The 23,515-nt window shown below is 32.4% G+C and overlaps 2 protein-coding genes across 5 annotated transcripts in view; one reads left to right on the top strand and one right to left on the bottom strand.

Moving 5' to 3' along the window:
• The window catches only part of LOC108908679 (tubulointerstitial nephritis antigen-like), a 54,382-nt gene extending 46,754 nt beyond the window's left edge, over positions 1 to 7,628 (top strand). For 2 of the 4 annotated variants that reach the window (XM_018712793.1, XM_018712794.1), the window contains exons 7-9: positions 578 to 777; positions 940 to 1,091; positions 6,944 to 7,628. In XM_018712793.1, the coding sequence (XP_018568309.1) occupies positions 578 to 777; positions 940 to 1,091; positions 6,944 to 7,075 (484 nt within the window). In that variant the 3' untranslated portion in view covers positions 7,076 to 7,628. The remainder of the gene's footprint in view (positions 1 to 577; positions 778 to 939; positions 1,092 to 6,943) is intronic. The other 2 variants (XM_018712797.1, XM_018712795.1) reach the window with 2 other exon arrangements.
• Positions 7,629 to 12,351: 4,723 nt separating this feature from the next.
• Positions 12,352 to 19,725, bottom strand: LOC108908668 (Bardet-Biedl syndrome 2 protein homolog). Its single transcript, XM_023457353.1, has 10 exons — positions 19,600 to 19,725; positions 18,424 to 18,586; positions 17,580 to 17,830; positions 17,345 to 17,527; positions 17,059 to 17,281; positions 16,662 to 16,906; positions 16,356 to 16,538; positions 15,291 to 15,826; positions 12,645 to 12,793; positions 12,352 to 12,524 (listed from the first exon to the last, which is right to left on the bottom strand). The coding sequence occupies exons 1-10, from the start codon at positions 19,723 to 19,725 to the stop codon at positions 12,424 to 12,426; spliced, it is 2,160 nt and encodes a 719-aa protein (XP_023313121.1). The 3' UTR covers positions 12,352 to 12,423.
• Positions 19,726 to 23,515: the final 3,790 nt, after the last annotated feature.

Below are 23,515 nucleotides of genomic sequence, written 5' to 3'. Positions count from 1 at the left end.
ACAAATCTAAGATGGAAAAGTAAACGTGGTTTTATTTTAAAATCAGCAGTGTAAATCTCGGGAAATTTTTGAAAATTTTCCATATTCTATATTTAGACGTCATTATCTCGAAAACGGTTAAATATAGGTATAGGTTAGGTTAAATAAAAAATGATCAGAATTCCATGGAGAATTGAATAAAAATACAAAAAAGTGGGGTTTCCATTTAAAAAAGTTGCTCTTGAACTTTTTTCTGGGCCACCCTGTATAAATGAAAATTGCTTCAGAAAATGCGCAACTAAAAATATAATTCGACGGGTCCGAGCGATTTTTCAAATAACGAACATCTGATTTTTAAATAAATATAGTCCATACTTTTGCCGCTCACTGTATAACGATGTAGTCAAAAGCTTTTAAAGATTTAAAATGAAGTTAAATAAACACTTGATGCGAAATGCATGTTCTTCACTTCTGATAAAAAACCGTTTGTTGTAAGTGGGAATTTTGTTTGAGTATTTGCACATGGCCTCAAAAAGGACATAATTGACTAATGTTGTTGTGGAAACTGTGCAGTTGCAAATACGTTTTTTGGTTTTAGGCTTGTGGATGAGGAATGCTTTCCGTACGATGCTACAGATAAAAAGTGCACGATAAGGAAGAAAGGGCGTCTGTTGGACGCTGGATGTAGCCCCCCACTTTATAAAGATCGCAAAAATAGGTACACTGTCTCACCAGCCTATAGACTTGGGAATGAAACAGATATTATGTACGAAATTACTAGATCTGGACCTGTACAAGGTATATCCTTTTCTTTTTTCCGTATTAAAATAGGTATCCGGGTTTTAGAGACCAAAATTAAACGACTTTTACACGCTCGCTTATTTAGCTTATTGTCAAATAATGTTTTATTGTAAAAAGTCTCAAAATATGGCAAAATCTCATCTATCTTTTTTATTTTAGCTACGATAAAGGTGTACCACGATTTCTTCATGTACGGAGGGGGGATTTACAAGCATACTAATTTATTGAGAACCGATAAAAAGGGTTACCATTCCGTAAGAATTGTTGGGTGGGGCGAAGAAAATACTCCCGAAGGTGTTCAGAAGTATTGGGTAAGTATTACAGAAAGAAAGAAAAATACAATATGATCTGCCTCATTCCCCCAAAATCGCATAATATTGAGATTTCTGGCAGCAATTTATTAAATACATATGTAGTCTGTTTCAAAGCCAATTTGGTTACAGAAAACGAGAATGTTATTTGAACATTTTTATACTTGTGGAGTGACATGTTATCTATTAATTAAATGGTAGATAAATTGGAAAGAAATATTTTATTGACGTTATTTCCATCAAGGCTTTTGCTACACCGATATATTTTTTCATAATATTTTAAACATTTCATAATAGTGAGACCATTCCAAAAACCACCACTGCCAAATATTGTGTAACAATAAACTTACAGTTTACTTTTATTTAATGTTCCGATATTATTAGAAAATGAAAGAAGAGAATTATAAGTACATTGAACAAATAAATAAACAGAAGAAAAAATATTCCTTGCTTTGAAAAAATGTCGGGTATGTGTTACTTTACTGTAAATATTTTAAGCTAATTCGAATTAATTTTAAATTTTTACCTGTAACTATTATATTTTTTATGGAAGGTTGGCTGACAACAAATATACAGGCTGTTTCAGAAAGACCTCCCGTAAATACAGGAGTACGACAAAAAATAAGAATTTTTTGTCGTATGAACTATAATGTGTATCCCCTCTTGTTTTCGAGATACAGAGCGACAAAATATAATTTTTTAAATAGAATTTTTACGAAAATTTCCAAACGGTGCTAAATATTTTTATGAAATTTGGTATTCCGCGATTTTTAAGGATGCCAAATACGCTGGTCTAATTATTTTTTGTATATTTCATAGAGGGTGCTAGTTATGCTACATCCGTATTACATTTTAAGTTCTAATTTTTTTGAGGTTAGGTTTTTACCATTCGGGCTCCAATTTCTAATGTACAATTTTATTTTCTAAAAATAATGTACTGTAATGTAATGTTCATAAGACAAAAAATTCTTATTTTTTGTCGTACTACCACCCTCTGTATTTACAGGAGGTCTTTTTGAAGCAGCTTGTATAGCTTAACGAGTTTTGTTTCTAGTAATAATATGAACAATAAAAAATTTCTGCTTATGCGCAGGTACATACATTGGGAAAAGGGAAAGTAGATTATAATTGCAAATATTACATAATTATATCAGTAGATTTCGAACGGTCGTTCTTTTCAGACTAAGATATTTTATCACCGCCGCGAATAAGTTTCGCTGAAACAAGGGTAGTAACATACTTAATGATGCGATCTATAACGGATCCCATCCAGATTGTGGAACCGATGGCAACATTGTGTGTATAACAATTTACGTGTTTCACAATGATGCAATGGCACAAATCTTCACCTTGTTTTATGTTGTTGATCTGCACGCCTCTGGTGCGAGGCCAATTGTGACAGCTCTATAAGTAGGATCATATTCGATGCAAAGTAATAAATCATTGCCTATCAAGGGAATCAGTGCAACACATTTTAGGGAGGTTTTGGAAATTGAATAATTTTTTTATGTATTATGAATTAATAGTATATATTTATGAAGAACAAAATGAAAAACAAAGGCATCTCCTTCGCACATTGGGCGGCAGGGCAACAATACATTTATTACTTCTTTCATCCTCCCTCATATGACTTGTCTTGTGTNAGGGTGCTAGTTATGCTACATTCGTATTACATTTTAAGTTCTAATTTTTTTGAGGTTAGGTTTTTTACCATTCGGGCTCCAATTTCTAATGTACAATTTTATTTTCTAAAAATAATGTACTGTAATGTAATGTTCATAAGACAAAAAATTCTTATTTTTTGTCGTACTACCACCCTCTGTATTTACAGGTCTTTTTGAAGCAGCCTGTATAGCTTAACGAGTTTTGTTTCTAGTAATAATATGAACAATAAAAAATTTCTGCATATGCGCAGGTACATACATTGGGAAAAGGGAAAGTAGATTATAATTGCAAATATTACATAATTATATCAGCAGATTTCGAACGGTCGTTCTTTTCAGACTAAGATATTTTATCACCGCCGCGAATAAGTTTCGCTGAAACAAGGGTAGAAACATACTTAATAATGCGATCTATAACGGATCCCATTCAGATTGTGGAACCGATGGCAACATTGTGTGTATAACAATTTACGTGTTTCACAATGATGCAATGGCACAAATCTTATAATCATTGTTCACTAGGGTTTGCAATCCCGCAGTCTTTTTTTTCCAGCTGGAAATTTGCGGTAAATTCGCCTTTACAGCGGGATCCCGCTGTAATCCCGCTGTAATTCCCGCGAGAGATTTAAAAATATATTTATATATGAAAATAATAATGCTATTATTGAGGATATTTAATCAAATGAAATATGTATAAATAATTCTTGGTATTTAAAAATCAACAGATAAGCATTATATACATTAAAAACTATGTTTATTAACTAAGAATCAACAGAAAACAACACATCAATAATATATTACTTTTGTTATTTTTACATGGATATTCTTATGTCTCTAGTTACTTAACGTACTTGTTGCTGTTAAAAATTACTAAATTTATAAACATCTAGGTTAGGTTAGTAATTTAATCGTAGTAGCAATTTCTAAAAAAATATTTGCTAGATACATCGATAATAATATACTGCCCTACTTCGGAATATGACAGTTTAGAGAAAATTGTAGAGATATTAGGCATACTTCGTTCGGCTGTCATTCATTTACTAATTAAGGTTATTACCTTAATTAGTAAATCAAGTTATTACTTGATTTTTTCGGTAACGGCAATTGAAAACAAATATTTTTTAATGTTTATAAAGAATGTTAGAAAACATTGCAATTTCAATAAAAACAGCGTCGAAAATGTTGTTTTGTCTTAATAAATTTAAGATTTTGCTAGGTAAAAATGTATGTGCAGTATGTGCTACATTGTCAATAGAAATTAATAGAAGAACCAGAACATGTACACCCTATACATAATATTTTGGACGTTTTTATATTTTGTGGCAAATAATATTTAATTGTTGTTTAATTTAAAACAACGCATGTAAACACATACGAATATAATTTGTTTAAAACATCGTATTTCAACGCTTCTGCTAGAGAAGAAAGCCGTATGTGGTCACATGCGGCGTTTATACTATACCCCTTAATGAAATACACGCACATAAGTCTGCTAAGTGACACAATATTAAAAATTTAAAATGTACAAATTTTTAAATTTAAAGAAACAAAACGATATTTTTGATATTTATAGATGGGTAATGTATAATGCGATATAGATTTCAAAAATGTAATTATCTCAATTTGTTACGAAACCGCATGTACGGTCCTTTTCCTAAGTAGAGCTGTATAGTATAATTAAAGTAACATACAAGAAGACTAAACTATTAGTTACATATAAAATTTCACTTTGTAAACACTTTTTTTCTTGAAAATAAACAAACGAATCAAGAAATTTGTTTGAATGATGCAAAGATCTGCCGATTTTAATCCTTTCCTTCGCTCGATTGATCGATGCTGTCGCAGGGCAACGGGATGCGCACGCAAACCAAACGAGGCGCTAAACGGACGTGTTTTATTAAAAAATTTCCCGCGCGGGAATTACCGCACAAATGCGGGAATTCCGCAGGTCTCATTGACATGCGGGAAATTGCTGGAATGCTGTAACGCGGAATGCGGGATTGCAAACCCTATTGTTCACCTTGTTTTATGTTGTTGATCTGCACGCCTCTGGTGCGAGGCCAATTGTGACAGCTCTATAACTAGAATAAATCATTGCCTGTCAAGGGAATCAGTGCAACACATTTTAGGGGGTTTTGGAAATTGAATAATTTTTTTTGCATTACGAATTAATAGTATATATTTATGAAGAACAAAATGAAAAACAAAGGCATCTCCTTCGCACATTGGGCGGCAGGGCAACAATACATTTATTACTTCTTTCATCCTCCCTCATATGACTTGTCTTCGTTTCGGTTGTATTGGTGCTGCGTGTTTCTCGCTCGCTATATTTGTTATAAGTGCAATTATATTTCGTTCGGGCTGTATGTGTGTTTCGCGCTATTATTTGAGAATTTGTGAGTGAAATCATATTTCTTGTGCTCCGTAACAAAAATGTTTTTAGTGTTTTATTTGTGTGCTGTGAGTGTGTTTCGGGCAGTTGTTTGTGAATCGTGAATGCTATTATATTTTCTGTGCTAGTGAAGTGAAGTTTTTTGTATTATTATTGCTCTGTTGTCATTATATGGAGAAATGGAGGCGGTGCCTGGATGTTCGCAAGCCGGATGTACTGCTGTGGGTTCAAAAAAATATGTATTAAGTTACAGAGAAAAAACGATAATATTAAATGTCTATAACGCTTTAGAAAAGGATCATCCCATGAAACTGAAGACTGGTTTGGTGGAAATGTGTTCTAGACATACTGGAGTAAGCGAATCATCTGTTTTCAAAATTTTAAGAGAGAGGAAAAATGAAGGAGACGTTAAGAAACCTAAAAAAGGGGGGGTGGAAAGAAGAAATTAATATTAAATAAAGATGAGAAAAGTGCAGTTTATGCAGTACAGCATATAAATCATAGAATTTATATTTTGTTTATAATTTGTTAATATTTCTTGTTTGATAGAAAAATAACTTATTTTGTTGAGATTGGTAGAGAATTGTTGTTAGTGTTTTCATTTGATAGAATCATATCATAGGATTTATATTTTGTTTTCATTCTGTAAATATTTATAGTATATCTGTTATATGAGGTTTTTGCTTTGAAACTTCGTTCTCCTTATAAAAAAAGAATCGTAATGGGGTGCGATGAAGAGATCAGTTCACGTCTGGAACCCTGTTCCTACAAAAATCCCTTTATTCTCATAAACTATTTGTTTTAAATGTAATTTATTATAAATCCAATTCGTTATTTAAATTCCACATATGTACTACATTTCACCTTTGTACGCGCCACTGTTTATTGTTCCCTGCTCTACGCTCAAGTTCGCCAGGTTAGTATTTGACGTATAACCGACCACTTCGAACACTCGATGCACCTGGCCGACTACAGCTAGTACCAGAACACAGTGCGTATGTGGCGGTGTTTCAGATTTTACATTCAATTTCATTTTATATTTGAAACGGTTCATCTTACGCCTCCTAAAAATGATGACACGATTTTCCTTTGATAAAAGACCGACAATTTTTTGCTCTACTTTGCATCGAATACGATCCTACTATAATAATAATCAGTCATAGGAACCTCTATCTTTATATTTATGACTAAAGTCACTTCTAAATTGTGTGTTTGGGACCACCGTGTATAATTTAATAATTATTAATATTCAATACCTGTAAAAAGGATTTAATTAATTTATCATGGCTAATTTTCTGTGTTTATTTTTCGAAGTAATATTGTTAGAATTTGAACATAAATGATTACGAGCCACGCGATCGCCGAGTTTAGGCAACCAATATTGCACAGCACTTCTGTCAAGTCAATTGAAAATCCCTAAACCTTAGCGTCACCAATATTAATGATTCTTTTACAATGAACAATGAAAACTGTTGCGTCTATGTTCGAGATCGCTGATTGGTGGAAGAAAATCTCGTAAAAAATGACACCAGTCACCAGCCGGTGAAACAGAATGTTGTATTTTAATGAAATCTTGATCTTATTGTTTTAATTTTACCAATATTGGACTGCCAACGTTAGATATTTGAATTAAATTATAATTAGAAACATGAATATCATATCTCATGACTCCAACATGTTATGTATGTTTTCAGTTAATTATTACAGCACTATTTGTATTTCTTCAGATTTGATGAGATACTAAATTAAAATTGTCAACTCAATGCATTTTAATGTGTTCGATCTATCAATTTCAGAAAGTGGCTAACAGTTGGGGCCCTTACTGGGGAGAGAATGGCTATTTCAGAATATCAAGAGGAAACAACGAATGTGAAATCGAGTCCTTCGTGTTAGCTATATGGCCCCATGTGGATAGGAAGCTTTCCTAATCATCACCAGTAAACGTAGATTAAGAAGAAGAGTGCCATTTTGTAAATTAGAACGAGTCCCGGTACCAACACAAAATTTTGAAGAACTACCTTTTGATATCTTATACAAATTTTTGGTAAAAACTTTACTTAAACTGCCATGTCGATGTGTTCTAGAGAAAGCGCACTGTTGATAAAAGAGGAATATTTATTATTTTGTTATTGATGTAAGTAAACGCTTAGGATATAGAGACATTAATGACGCGATTGTAAGTACTCATGTATTTGTAATTGTAATTTATTATTATATCCATCATATATTTTTTTATGTTTAGATAGCTTTTTATTAATTAGTAAGATTCAATAAACATTTTAAATTAAAGGATTCTTCGTGAACTATCCCGAATTCCATTTTTTTAACCATTGGAGTCCTTATTAGGTTAGTGTTGTTTCATGTTCGTTGGTTTACTTTTCACCCTTCCTACTAGCACAGAGTAAACACGTGTTATTATTGTTCTTGTTACACAAGGAAAGCAGTCAGTTATACAGAGTGATTCAGAATAATGTACCATAACATTCTATGAGCCACACAATTAATTCAATAAATTATACAAAGAGTTTGTATGCTGCAAACCATAAATATTTTTTCAATAGAAGAATAAATTTCTGTGTGAAGAAAAAAATTAGAATTGAAAATTGTAACTATTAATATGTACGTAAAATTGTCGATTTATTTTAAAAAGTGCCTTACAGAATGTACCTCAAAATCCAAAATCAATAAATCCATAGTTCTAGGCAAAAAATTTTACTGCTTAATTTTTAATACCCCTGGATTCAATAGGTATAGACTCCATCAAAGGTAAGGTAAAAGCATCTATTTATGTTCTTTTTTCAATACTCTCATAACTAACAATTCTGATATAATATCTGACACTGGGGTCATAAATATGGAAGACATCTCTGATCATTGCCTTGTTGCTTGTAAATTAAAAATTAATAAAACTAAATTTGATTCTAAATTCATCACGGTTAGAGATTACAATCATTTTCATTACCATCGTTTTATTTATGACTTAAACTCTGTTAATTGGCAAATTCTATATAATTTCGACGATGTTAACGTCATGGTACAGTTCTTCAATGATAACATTCTTAAAATGTTCAATATACAGGCCCCATATAAAACTATTCGTATTACTAAACCCCCTGCACCTTGGTTAACTGATAATGTAAAACTGATGATGAAATTACGTGACAAGTATTTCTTAAAATAGGGGATTTAAAACTGATCGTAACTGGAAGGATTATTATAAAGATATGAGAAATTTTGTTAATCGTTCCATTAAATTAGAAAAGCAGACATATTTTAGGCATATTTACAAATACGATTTAAAAAATTTTTGGCATGGGTTGCGTTATTTAAACATAATATGTTCAAAAAAACGAACATCCACTGAAATGTCATATACTGAAGCAGTGAACAGTTTTTTGTAAACCAGTCATCTAATCTCGCTGACAGCATCGGTAACTTTTATTTAGAAATCTTGAACAAATATGTCGACGGTAAGCATCCTAATGCGGTCGCAGATTTCGTGTTTGGTGAAGTTTCTCCTGGCGAAGTTAATGTCATATTACGTGGTCTTTTAAATCCAATGCAGTGGAGTCTGATAATATTAACTTAAATATGATTGATCTAATATTTCCTGATTTAACTATCTATTTCACTTACATCATAAACCCATGGAATTTTTTCCAGACCTTTGGAAAAGAGCAAATGTTTTGCCTGTGCCTAAGGTAAATAATCCTACTGCGCTTAGTCACTTTAGAGTTTAGACCAATTAGTATATTGCTTACTTTATCTAAGGTACTAGAAAAAGTAGTTTATAATCAATTAAATTGATATTTTGTTCACACAGGTATCCTTCCTGCCATTCAGTCCGGTTTTCGTACAAATCATAGTACAATTAGTTCTTTGTTAAATATATCAGATGATATTATCAGACCTAATGATGAAAAGAAAAACACAGTCTTAGTGCTACTAGACTTTAGCAAGGCGTTTGACACTCTGGATCTTGCAATTTTGTGTAGTAAACTTAAATATTTTGGTATTGATGGCGGTGCATTGATGATGATGCAGAACTAGGTACTTACATAACAGATATCAACCGATTGTGCCTCATGGTGCATTTTCCAGTTATAAACCGTTATACGAGTTCCAGAGGGTAGTATTTTAGGTAGTATTTATCTGACTTTAATAGTTTTATAAACTATTCTCAAATACACCACTATGCTGACGACACCCAAATATATTTATCATTCAACCCCAATGAGCTCTGCCATAGATAGTCTTAATTCGGATTTAAAAATAATTGCGGATGTTTCGAAAGCGCATAAGTTGGTGTTGAATGAAAATAAAACTGAAATGTTAATGTTTGCTGCAGGTAAGGACTCCTTAGTTTAAAATAACAATTAATAATAAAATGGTATTGCTTAAACATACATGTAAAATTTTAGCAATTTTCTTTGATTATCAGCTAAGATTCTCTAGTCACGTAAATAATTTAATTAATAGGTCATATGGTAAATTAAAAATGTTATACTTGCATAAAGATTTGCTTGATCCGGGTGTCAAATTAAAGATGTGATTTATTTTGTCTACTCTTGCCTATGGTGACATACTATATTGGCCTGCTCGCAAAGAGACTACTCAAGCTTACAAAAGATTCAGAATTGTTGCATACGCTACTGCTATAAATTAAGGAAATTTGATCATATATCTGAAAAATTTTTAGAATCGGCTTGGCTCATTTTGAATGAAAGATTCTTTCTGCACTTATACTGTTTTACTTAAAAGTTGGTTATATATCGTGAACCATCCTACTTATTTGTCAAATTAGTTAAAGGTTCTCGTATACATTTCCATAATATTCGCCGCAAATCCCTGTTCTCTGTCCCCAAGCATCGAACCTCTTAATTTCAGAGGTCAATTTCGTACAATTGTATTAAACAGTTTAATAAACTTCCAAAGGACATTACGTTTGTACCCAGTATATTTACGTTTCGTAAAAGTGTAAAAAAGTACTTAATTTCTAAGAGACTGTAGAATATATATTTTTGTATTTTTTGTATTAATATTATTATTACTATTATTTTGTATTAATTCAGTTTTTTGATTGTTAATTAATTGTACGGTAGCGTTTCTTCTTTGTAATTATGTTTAAAATGTATGGTTCCGTGGAAGAGCGAGTAATCGAACGCCGCCATTTACCTTGAAAATACTATTTTCTATAAATTTGCTAATTTATAAAGACTAATAAAGGCGATATTTATTTATTTATTTATTTAATAATAAGAAAAATAGTTTCATCTGAACATCCAGATATATTAATATCGAAATTAAACGATATATTTGCAGGGTGTTTTATCTACTGACACAGAACATGCAATCTTAACATATGCCGATTTATGTAAAAATTTTTTCTGGTATGTACCGTTGAAGAAATAATGGCCTCTGAAGATGACTGTTAAATTTTGAAAAACAATAATATTTTAGCAATGCCTTAACTAGAGCAACCAAATTAGCTACATGATTTACGTTTATTGTTATCTTTAATTGGTAAAAATATGAATTTGTTGAAAGCGCAATAAGGGGTAGGGCGTCCTTAAAATGATATCGATTTTTTTATCAGTATGCCAATTATTAAAAAGTTTTACCAGTGTTAAAGGAAATTTAATTTTAAATTTTTTACCTCTTAAAAATTTTTCGAAAAATAACAGTTTTTGAGAAAATCGGGATTTTGTGAAACAGCGTCATTACTAAATTGAATCGGACAAAAAGTGAAGTATGCAGTTTTACAACTAGAAACGAAGATTCTTCTAGCTTTGGCTAACCTTCAAAAATATTACCATTTTCGTTAATAACTCCTGGCAACAGAACAGAAATTAGCTTCATTTATTTCCGCTACCGCTTCATGAATCCTGCCAATAACATCATCTTCGCCAACAGGCACAGTAAAATAAACCTTTTCTTTTACGTATTCCCATAACCAAAAGTCTGTCGGAGTCAAGTCAGGAGACCGGGGATGCCATGGTGTTGGTCCACCCCGTCTAATCCATTTATTAGGAAAACGGCGGTTCAAAATATGTCGTACCTGTAACGTGGCATATGCGAACGCACCATCATGCTGAAACCACATAGTTGCACGTTGTTGCAGAGCAATATCTTCTAACAAACCTGGTAAAATGTTCTCGCAAAAATTACTGTAATTTTCGCCAAAAAATATAGACCTTTGATCCCTATCCCGTAAATACCTATCCAAATATTTACAGACCAACGTCTTTGCTGATTCCGCTGACGTTTTTCATGACGATTCTCATAATGCCAATAATGAAGGATCTGGTGATTGAAAACTTCTTGTTGGTTGAAGTGAGCTTCATCGGTAAATAAAACATTATAGAAAAAATCTGGATTGCGCTGAAATTCTTGTAATGCGGGATGCAGCGTTTGAATTGGCTCTGCATGATACGGATACAAGCTGTACCTTTGAAGACATCTATGGACAGTGGATTGAACATGATGCCTGTTTCTTGATAATAAGCGTGTACTGTTGTTACTTCCTGTTGCCATGTCAATTTTCGAGGCTGACCGGCATACAAAGAACGTTTTGGTGCTATGCATCCTGTTTCCACAGTACGTATTTCTACATTTTAGATTGTTTTGTGATCGGGATGATGGCGATTCGGAAATTGTTCCCTTTACAAACGCTTGGCAGCACGGGCGTTATTGTTATTACAAGCTCCTAAAGCTTTAATCATATCGACATATTTTCTGTTGGTATAAGCAAACCCTGCCATTTTGAACTCAACAACAAATACTAAAAGTCAAATACGTCACTGTCAAGTAAATCCGTGTCAACAAGATTTTTGTCCAGCCAACTTGATTAGCCAGTCGAAAATTGCGCATTTATTGAACTAAAATTAATAATAATTTATTCAAAAACGGCTCCGCTTTCGAGATTTTAGTATTCTACGGCCTCTGGGGAGTAAATTTTGACTTACCCTGTATATATCCAAACCAGAAACAAGGCAATTTTGAGTTAGTTTTTTATAATTTACAAGTTTAAGACATAGCTGAATAAATCGGAAACAACTCTAAATCTATTGGTTTCACAAAAAAAAACAATGTTAGAAATACAATTAATTTTCAGTTCAATGTAACCATCAGTAATCAAAAGAATATTATATATAAAAGCATTATTAAGTACATCCATTTGAGTTTTTATTAACGACTGCTTATTTAAAACTTACATTAAATTTTGTAGAAAATAAAACTGGAAAATAGTAGTAAATTTATTATTAACAGTATCCGCTTATAATTCACCAGTACGAATGATTTTAATTAGTCCCTCGGTGTTATTAGTTTCTATAACATTCCGACAATGACTGATCATAATAGACGACCTCTGCCCAACTAAAATTAATAAATGTCAGTATCGGTATCAGTTAAATTATTAACAGATACATACATATATGAACTATTAAATTTTTACTCATCCAATGAATACAATTACAGCCAAATTTGGATACGTACCTCGTAATCTAGAGGCCTTTTGAATGATTGCATTAATTTTTTTCATAGTTTCTACGCCTTCATTATAGTTTTGCAATCTTATATTGTACCCATTTATGAGCTCCTTATTGACAGTGTTCAGCTCATTGTAATACACAGGCATCTCTTTTCTGAAACCAATAAAAAACTTTTAAAAATAATTCGGTTTCTTATTTAAAATTGTTTGTTATATGTAGAGCTGTCACAATCGGTCCGCTAGCCATTGGCACCGGAGCCGTCATGAAAGCCACGCGATCTGCCTAGCTGTCGGTTTAGTCGCTGATTTCCCTGTAATCGAACGATTTAGTGCTAAAAAACAACAAACAATTCATGCTATGCTGTCTAAAAAAAAATACAAATTTACCGGTAAGTAGCTATGTTATGATGATGTATGATTTTTTAGTTTTTTTTATAAAATTAGTAAAAAAAGCAAGTAATAAATTATGTACTCAGGTCAGCATCAGTAGTAAATTTGTCTAACAAACCAAGTTTAAAATAAATATTAATAAACAATTAAAAAAACACGTATAAAAAAAATTAGCGAAAACCAGAACTCAATTTATGTTTGATTTAATCTTCATACTGATCGCATGTAACCTACCATTTTTTATAGTAAATAATAAAACAATTCATTCGTACTGGTATAAATATAACTCCGAGTTGAAATTACCATGTTGGACCAGCTTGGAAGTAGATTACTTAATTATGCAAATATTATATCAGTAGATGTGAAACGATCGTTCTCTTTTGCTGAAACAAAGGTAGGAACATACCTGATGATGCGATCTATAACGGATCCCATCCAGATTGTGGAACCGATGGCAACGACGCGTAAAACAATTTACGTATTTCACAATGCTACAATAACAAATCTTATAATCATTGTTTACTTTAAGGTGGCTGATCCGCACGCCTTTGGTGCGCGGCAAATTATGACAGCTCTAGTTACATGTATTATTTCATCCAAACAAAAGTGATCGCCTTTTTGCTTCAAGCCCAACATCAAAAACTAAACTATTTTAGTCACAATGAAAATAAGATACAATGTATATTTATATAGATTATTATTATTACACATTACCTCTGACATTTGACACATATCTTTGTTCATCATAAGTTTGTTTTCTCAAATTCCGTCATCAAAAGTAATTTGTTTTTAACTTTCTTTCATAATTTTCATACCTCATACCCCGCTGCTGGCCAAACACGCAGAATAACTTATTGTATTGACATTTAGATTCACAAAGTAAACACTGTGCTTTTAAAAAATCGTAACAACTACATTATATTAAAAACTTGAAATAATTTAAAAAATATTATAAATACGGGATGTAAGAAGTTTGACTGTCATTACTTCAGCATGAGATTGAGTAATCATAAATGAACAAAAAAGTTGTATATTACAGGGGCGTAAGATTAACAGTTTTCAAAATACAGCGAGTATTAATATTGGGGAGTTTCATGACAACGTGACAACAGCCAGCGCTTAATTTACTATTACACAGCTAATGCATACCACGTGTGTACGCGGTAAACTTGTCCTACGGAAAAAATGTAAACAACTACATATTATTGCGAAACATTTAGTAAATTTCAAAACAATTGTTTTCCAGTTTTTAAATAAATAAAATAAAATGTATCGATTTTGTAGTACGAAGATACCTAGTGTTGTGCTTAAATTTTAGCTCGAATTTTAGTAATTATGAATCTCTTAAAACAGGAACTTAACTTTTAATCAAATTATGAATTTGAAAAATATGTAATTAAAGTACTCAATGATTCACGTCGTCCAGATAATCATACGTATTAAAAACAATTTAGGTACTTACCAAAAAGCAAAATTCAGTAATTTTTAAACGCACAAGTATAAAACAAACTACATCATATGCTCAAAATGTCCACCACTATTTTCTATGCACGCATGACATCTTCGAATCCAATATTTGCGCACTCGCTGGAAAACACCTCAAAAACAGAAAATAGCGGTACGCAGAAAACAGTCCGATACGGCCGAATTCCAGATACCAACTGAATTGTGTAATTGTGGACAGGTTAGTACCTCGTGTTAATCGTCGCGTCGTTGTCACATTGCTCGATATGAATTTTATCGAATTTTAAATTTATTACAACTTTTATTTTTTAGAATTAAGGATAAAGAAGTTCAGAAAAGTGATAAACATTGTATTTTATGGTATTCTATGCACGCAGTTCTGTCAATATTCCTTAATTAATCGAACTTTTGTACATCAAGTTGAAGATTTTGATAATTTTTTTCTCGGTAATGGTTGAGTTTGGAACTCATGTCACATAAGGTTTTCTTGTTTATTTTAATGTATTCTGTCGTCTGTTAAAATTAAGGTAGTCAAACTTCTAACACCCTGTATATCAGATTAGTAGTTTTATTTAGTATTTATTTGGTTTTATAAAATTAATTCTATTCTGCAGAAGGCTAAAAAACTGATCCCTACTAAAGTTACATCCCATATTATGAATAAAGAGTACAATTTTTATTAAAGAACTACTGCCATCTTTCTTTTTTTATATTTCTATGCAAGGTTTCATCCTTTATTTATCATTATTTTCACTGCAGATGCAAATAAAATTTTTAATAATATGGGTTTTACTTACATATCATTCAGTCTACTGTCTTCTGCTCTTATAATAAGATTCCTAATTTGTCCCAACCTATCAGCCACATCTGTGCTTAATCTCAGCCGAGCATCCTGTATGTCAGTCAGCTTCTCCATCAATGCCTTCAGATTTTGTTCCTCATTTGGAAATGAAGCTCTCGACTCCAAATTATCAATATTCAAATAAACCGCCAACGACTGCACAAGATCAGCAGCCAAAAACATGTTGTTAGTGTAAATGGTTACTTTACCAGATATTTCAAACATCATCACCAAGGGAGAATCGTCTCGTAGGCATTTCAAGTTCAGAGTCAGATTGGGACCTGAGTCAAATTCAACGTCAGAGGGGAACAGAAAGTTTTGATTGATCCACATGCATATCCTCTGCAGACGGTCATTCACTTTGAAGTGTACAGAACCCTCTGGTTTAACTTGTTCGCTGATTTCTTTAAGGGCATACATGGAAAAACGCGGGAGTTGTCTGGTTATCTCGAAGACGTGGAACTGGATACTATTCGGATATCCAACTAAAGCCTTTAAGAAAGTAAACTTATATTAATTTAGAACTATTTAGAGCTTAAATAACATAAACTGTTTACAGAAAAGATTGAACTAATTGTATGTTTCAGATTTTAACATTGAGAATGTTTAAACAATCAGTAGTGTTAGGAAAATATATATGTGTAAAGGGGCGTATAAACTTTCAAAGCTACGCTGGGTGTAGGAATGGTTCGATCGAAGTGATCTTGGTCTTTGTGTAGATTGGAACTTTCTGCGTTAAATAGAAGTAATCCGTTCTACCGAGATCAGCGAAGCGAAAGTCTGCGCTCCTTGAAAGTAAAAAAAAAAACAATTTCTGAAATATAATCCACTAGCGTTTCATTCAATGAGCTTCTTTCTAAAGGGAATCCAAGAAAGTAGACAAACGGATTAAGTGTTTGGCAAAACAGGGTGATGTTGTCAAAACATAGAACAGAAACAATTCTTGAATGTTATTTAAGCTCCTTCTCTAATACAATTCTATGTTAGGAAACGGTATCTACAATATTAATGAATAATTAACCTTAATGTGTATGTCCACAGGATTATCCTTAGGCAATGTCAGCGGTATCGACAGCTCTGAGCTCAATTTGGACAGAGGTGGATGAACCACGTGTGTCTCACCTTTAAAAATGCCTTCAGCAAAAATTATCACTGACTTTATTATGGTGGAGTTGTTGGTCGATATGTAGACCTCAATATGAGGCTAAAATAAGATTTTTTATATTAACGTAATCTGAACACTCTCTTTCATGAGAATAAAACAGACATTTGTAAATCGCATAGGAGAAACGTTGTACAAATGTAATAATTAACTAATTCTACATACCTTGGTAGCAGCATCATTAGTATTAATAGCAATTTGCAATCGTGTGCAAGCTGGTATTACGCCACTATTTTCATAACTTTCAGTTTCATTGACAGCATTTTCGTTGTATTTCATATTGTTTTCGTAGTGTTTCAGTTCCATAATTAGTGACTGTTTTTGAGCTAGAAGCTCTCTTACTATATCTTGTTCATTTCCAGAACCATCTACACTACTAGACAAGGTTTTTGTAGTTGTGTAACCACGAACTAAAATATTATTATGACAATAACAAATAGTAGAATAGTAAAATTACACACTTAGCACGAAAAGTGATATACCTAGATACAGTTTTACATAATGTACGATTATTTAATTTATTATTAATGAGTTTTCAATAATGAATATGATATGAAATTACCTTCTCCTTCGCTGGCGACGCAGATAATGTCTGCCTTCCCTATGGACCTGTAATCTCCCTCAACAATACCCGAAATACCGGAACTCATGGAATCTTTGAACAGTACTTCTCCTGTTTTAATAGCCCTGCAATCAATTTTGCCATTCGACCATCCTGTTATCAACTGCATCGAAGACTGACCCAATAAATCGTATGCACGCATGTCTATAGCGAAATTTTTTGACTAAAATGTAACAATAATAATTCTTCTAGCAACAAACACTTGATTGTGATCATTTTGCTTTACCTTAACTCTCCACAACCTTACATCTTGTTCGTACACACCAAGGGTCCCGTTTGAAACCGAATAAGCAAATCGATTTTCTGGTAAAACCATCAAATTTGTCACCACTTCTGTTTCAACATGTTCAGCTATGACTTGGTCTCCCTTGAACACTCGAATGTAGAAGTCTTCTGAACTTACAACTAACTAAAAATACACTGGTTGTACTTTGATTATTATAAAAATAATCAATGGGTACCTCGTTTAACCCATCTTTGTTATAGTCTATTAATATCATAGATGTGACAATGTCTCCGATTGCAGTCCAGAATACTTCGTTTCCTGTATGGTCGTAACCACGAACTGAAGAGTTTCCTCCTACCAGGACAATAGGTGACTTACTATCTCCAAACGATCCAATAGTGACAGATTTGATTCCATCTTCACAATCTTTATAAAAGACGTCTTTGTTATCATGGACGTGATACACAAGTATGTGAGTGCTTGTACCTGAAAGTAATAGTGACACAAAAAGTAAATAAAGTAAATAAAAATAATTATAGTTAAGTTTTCTTATAGGACCATAAGTTACACTTTCGGCGAATATAGGGATAAGATTGTCTACCTATAACTAAAATATCTTTCTCATCATTTGGTAGCAACTGTCCGGTGGTTAATGATGTTATGGTATGATTGATATGTAACGTTGCAAGTTCCCTGTTACTTTCCGATTGTTGTAACCTGCCAGAGCTCGAAGTGTTCCTCCTATGAGGGCTATGTATAAGAACCTAAAAGTAAGAATTGTTAAACAAATTTGGTTTGGAATATACTTNGGTCGTAACCACGAACTGAAGAGTTTCCTCCTACCAGGACAATAGGTGACTTACTATCTCCAAACGATCCAATAGTGACAGATTTGATTCCATCTTCACAATCTTTATAAAAGACGTCTTTGTTATCATGGACGTGATACACAAGTATGTGAGTGCTTGTACCTGAAAGTAATAGGGACACAAAAAGTAAATAAAGCAAATAACAATAATAATTATAGTTAAGACTTTCTTGTAGGACCACAAGTTACACTTTCGGATAAGATTGTCTACCTATAACTAAAATATCTTTCTCATCATTTGGTAGCAACTGTCCGGTGGTTAATGATGTTATGGTATGATTGATATTTAACGTTGCAAGTTCTCTGTTACTTTCCGATTGTTGTAACCTTCCAGAGCTAGAAGTGTTCCTCCTATGGGGGCTATGTATAAGAACCTAAAAGTAAGAATCGTTAAACAAATTTGGTTTGGAATATACTTAAGGTTCTCATCGTACAATTCTATTTCTAATTATTTTCACAAAGTAATATGACGGTTTTTGAACATTTTTTTTTTCAGGTACACATTGTACACAGCCTTGATAAATGTTTAGAAGTCACGTGACCGCCGAGCTTAGGCGACCCAACATTGCACGATTGGTACTGGCAACAAAAATTCCATAGATGTTGGCGTCACTAATATTATCGTTTACAATGACCAATGACAAACTGTTTTCTTTACGTTGGAGATAATATAATCGCTGATTGATTGAATAGAAAGGAAATAAAATTATTGTTCCAAACAAAATTTCTGATCACGTGGCTTCTAAAGTAGGATCGTATTCGATGCAAAGTAGAGCAAAAAATTGTCGGTCTTTTATCGAGGAAAATCGTGTCATCATATTTAGGAGGCAAAATAAAATTGAATGTAAAATCTGAAATACCACTGCATACGCATTGTGTTCTGGTAGTAGCTGTAGTCATCCAGGTGCATCGAGTTTGCGAAATGGTTGGTTATATGTCAAATACTAACCTGGCGAGCTTGGTCGTAAATCAGAGACTGCCTCCAAAAAACAAGTAAATAGTGGTGCGTACAGAGGTAAAATGTGGATGATATGTGGAATTTAAAAAACAAATTGGATTTATAATAAATTACATTTAAAATAAATAGTTTATGAAAATAAAGGATTTTTTATAGGAACAGGGTGCCAGACGTGAACTGATCCCTTTATCCCTTCATAATGCATAAATAAATTTTTACACCCCTTATAACCGTACTGCACTGGATCCCTGGACAAGCAATGATTTATTACTTTGCATCGAATATGATCCTACTGTAGTCACTTATTAAGTCTCTGTAGCAGATAATGATCTAACATTTAAAATAAAAATAGACATCTTGAATGTTTATTTTTATATTTTTAATAAGTAAATTCAGTTTACTTTATTGTTTTCAGTGATTTAAACTGACCTTATCTGTAGTAGTAGCTGCAGTAACACAGGGATGTGTGCCATCATATTTACCCAATGTAACTAGGCCTGGCACAATTTTATAATTCAATTCTAAGGTGAAAACAGGTCTTACGAGCTTATCCATTGAGCATACTGACTAGTTCGAAAACATACCTTTTAAATACAAACAACTGGGTTGCTAAGAAGATATTGATTCAGTTCTAATTTAACTCAAGTAAAAGCAGCCAACAAAATATTTTTTTGACACCACTTTTTTACAATTACCAATCAATTAATTTAAGATCTGTTTTATATTATTTTTTACCTAATATTTTCTGAATTAAAAGGAGTATCTTCATAAATTCGAATTAGAGAAGCATCGTCACATCTACCTTTAATATGTAGGTTTCTGTTTTAAATTGTTAGTATGTCCTTGTTCAAATATAATTTTCAAGAAGGAATATGCAGAATGTTTAATAATAATAATAATTAATTATACCCATTTAACAGATATGATATTTTTACCAAAAAGTATCATGTGAACGTGGGTGGTAGTTCGTTTCGTTTACAAGATATAGGGTGTTGAAATCATAAAAAATATACAGTATGTCCACAGAAAGGGTGTTGAATAGGTAAAATTTTCTTATTTTTAATTTTATCGGAAAAAGTACCTCTTGATAAAATATTTTGCTGGTTCATAAAGTAAGATTGGAATGGAAAAAATTAACATTTCTTGTACGGGGTGTTCAAAAAATTGAAAAAACTTTTAATTGTTCCAGGGTTAAGTTCGGTTATTTTTTTTCTCTTTTTCCCTTTTAAACTTTTTTAATTTTTCTATCCCAGTCTTACTTTAAGAAGCAGCAACATTTTTTTTCAGGGGTAACTTTTTTCGATAAAAAGAAAAATAAGAAAGTTTTTCCTGTTCAACATATTTTCTGTGGACATACTGTATATCAGACGTTCCGAAATATTTAAAGATGTTTGTTATAGGGTGATGAAACTTGAGCAACCGATTTATCTAATCAATGGTCAATTAATTGAATTACTAAGGAAAAATTTCTCTTATATTTAGCTCGAAGAACGAACTAATTTATAGTTCTGATTTTTTTATATTAAGGCTAGCTAACTACACAGTTCAGTAGATCTAAAATAATTATTCCTTACATAAAAATAATTTATAAGAAATTTGTTAGAAAGAGAATGTGTCAAAATTTCAAGAAATTGTTGAGGTAGAAATTGTTAATTTTGTAAGGAACTAGCTCCTAAAAAATATCAAAATTTCTACGCCAATGATTTTTGAACTTTGAATCATTACGTTATATTTAGAAGTGCATTTCTAACAAAAAATTCTCTTACACTATTTTCTGGAAGGAATAGTCTTAGAGTTATTTTAAACAAGCTCATTTTAATATTTATAAAAAGATCAGAGCTCTAAATCGGCTTGTTCTTCGAGCAAAATGTAGGAGACGATTTTCTCAGAAATTGGCATTCTGATACTCAATACTCATTGGCATCGAAATTCTGAGGCTCCTATTGGTACTGACCACTGGAATTTCCGCCTATGATTAGAATATTTTTAGTCAACTTTGTGGGTATTTACTTCCACGTAGGTAAATAGTGGCCCAAGTTTTATCAGCCTATATTTTTATCTAATTTCAATACCCTGCATCTTGAAAAAGAGCTTTGACTCACGTACAGATGAAACTTTTTGTTTAGAATACTGGTGTACCTATATTGAGACATAATAGTAAAAAGTAAAATACACTAGGTACATTTTTAAATTATTTTTATTATTTAACTTATATTTTACAACAGTCTATCTTCATTGCACTACATTAAATGCTATAATTCGTGCTGCCATATTTATAGCTGAGATTCAAAATGATTTAAATTGAACATGAAAATAATTAATGTTTTACAAAAAATATTTTCACATAATCAAGATCCGTACAGAATCAAAGTATATTGTTATTTTTTATATAGCTTGTCCCATTTTAATCGATCATTCCGAATAACTTTGCAGGATGACCTCCAATTGAAAAACTGAACAAAAGTTGTAAGGTTTTAAAGGCGCCGTACGATAATGACCTTGCTATTGACCCAGAGGTCAAACTTAGGGGTCATTTGGAGGTGAACTTCATAATTTCAAAGAAACCTCATTTGTTCTATGGACATGGAAACAACAGGAAATTTTACACTGTAAAAAAAAATCGGTATGAGTGAAAGCAATAAAGATTCGGAGTGAATCAATTGAGTTAAATTATTGAGTACATTTTCACTCAATATTGGGTATTTTGATCATTTTACTCATTTGTGATTTATTTAAACTAAAACTGAGTACTTTCACTAAAATATAGGTACTACTTAAATAAATTCTTCACGTACTCATATTTGGTGCACTTGTACCTAAATCAGAGTAAATGTCCCACCCTTTTTCATATCCAGATGCATTGTCTTTGTCTGTTCCCATCGTCCCATTAGGCTATCTCGTAACTGTGGCGTGGTGAATGGGAGTATGGTGTATGGTGTGCTTTGGAGTTGGTTTATCTGGTTATTCTAGTATAAACGGACAGTTAAATTTTCATGTATAAATACGTACGTATTCGTTACGTATAAAATAGGTTATGGCAATTTATTTATTCGATCAATGAACCAATCGGGACCTAAATTATTGTTCCTAAAACAAATATGTGTTGAAACCACTATGACTATGATTTAGTAGTTTATGACAATGATATTTAAATTAAAATTTCAATAAAATATAAAGTGGTGCAAAATCACTCCAAACGTTAATAATATGGAAGCATTTATTAAATAAATTGTACACATTAGTAGACATAATTTCAAATAACATGGCTTTTACCCAAAAATTATATAAATTTAATAAATTACAAAAAGTTATTACAAAATACCGATTTTCATCTCTTAACTTCAAGGGTTAATATATACTAAATGTAGATTTGATACATTATTTTTACAATATCTCTCCTAATTTGAAAGTTCATCCTTTTCTATATAGCGTCTAATTAATTTCAGCACTGTATATCCTAAGTAATCATTTATGAGTGATTTATTTTTGCACTCAATTAATTAAAAACCAAGTCTGAGTAAAAAATGACTCAATAATAGTTAAATTTAAATCATATTAGAGAAAAAGTCAACTCTAAATTCAGCGGTCGATAGCCGTACGGTTTAAGGCGTCAGTACTTAAATCGATGTGTGCTATCTGCCCGGGTTTCGAATCCCGCGGCCGGTAGACCGTAGATTAGCTNTTATGCCAAACGATAGGTCGATAGCCGCACGGTTTAAGGCGTCAGTACTTAAATCGATGTGTCGATCTGCCCGGGTTTCGAATCCCGCGGCCGGTAGACTGTAGATTAGCTATGCTTGTACGGAGGATTGGCACCCTCTGTGCAGGTATGGTAGGGTGGAAGAATGTTGGCTTGGGTCAATGTGAGAGATTGACACCGGTTGGCATTTGACCACTCCCCTAATTAATGAGGTTTTCCAGGTTTCCCTCATTCCTGCACTGAATGGTGGTTAGGGCTTACCAACATAAGTCGTTCCTGGGCGCAAATGCGGCCTGCTTAATAATAATATGCCGCCTCCTCTCCCGCCAAGTCTCCTACTTCTGTGCTAATTCTCGTGGTTAGAATGAGGAGTAGAGATATTATAAATTGGTTTTATATACTCAGAATAGAGTCAAAATTCAATCAATTGATAGTTAGCAGCAACTCGGATTTGAGTAAAACTCATTCATTTCTGATGCAAGTTTCACTCAGTTGTACTCATACTAATAGAGTGAAAATTTCACTCAATTGGGTGTAGACAGAAATTGATACATTGTTAAATTGAGTGAAATTTATTTACAGTGTACTTTCAAAGATGTAGCTTTCTGACTGAAATGTTTACATTTTATGGCATAGGTTGATTAA

This window comes from Anoplophora glabripennis, unplaced genomic scaffold, assembly GCF_000390285.2.
Source record: "Anoplophora glabripennis isolate ALB-LARVAE unplaced genomic scaffold, Agla_2.0 scaffold162, whole genome shotgun sequence".
NCBI lineage: Eukaryota > Metazoa > Arthropoda > Insecta > Coleoptera > Cerambycidae > Anoplophora > Anoplophora glabripennis.
Note: the sequence above shows the minus strand (reverse complement) of the source record. Positions and strands in the feature narration are given on the sequence as shown.

Bases quoted from the DNA above. Each gene is read 5' to 3' on its own strand.
- LOC108908668 (XM_023457353.1), bottom strand. From the start codon at position 19,725: ATGGATAAGCTCGTAAGACCTGTTTTCACCTTAGAATTGAATTATAAA. The intron at 17,528-17,579 runs GTACCCATTGAT...GTGTATTTTTAG, and splicing joins ACAAAGATGGGTTAAACGAG to TTAGTTGTAAGTTCAGAAGA. The intron at 16,907-17,058 runs GTAATTTCATAT...ATAATATTTTAG, and splicing joins CGTCGCCAGCGAAGGAGAAG to TTCGTGGTTACACAACTACA.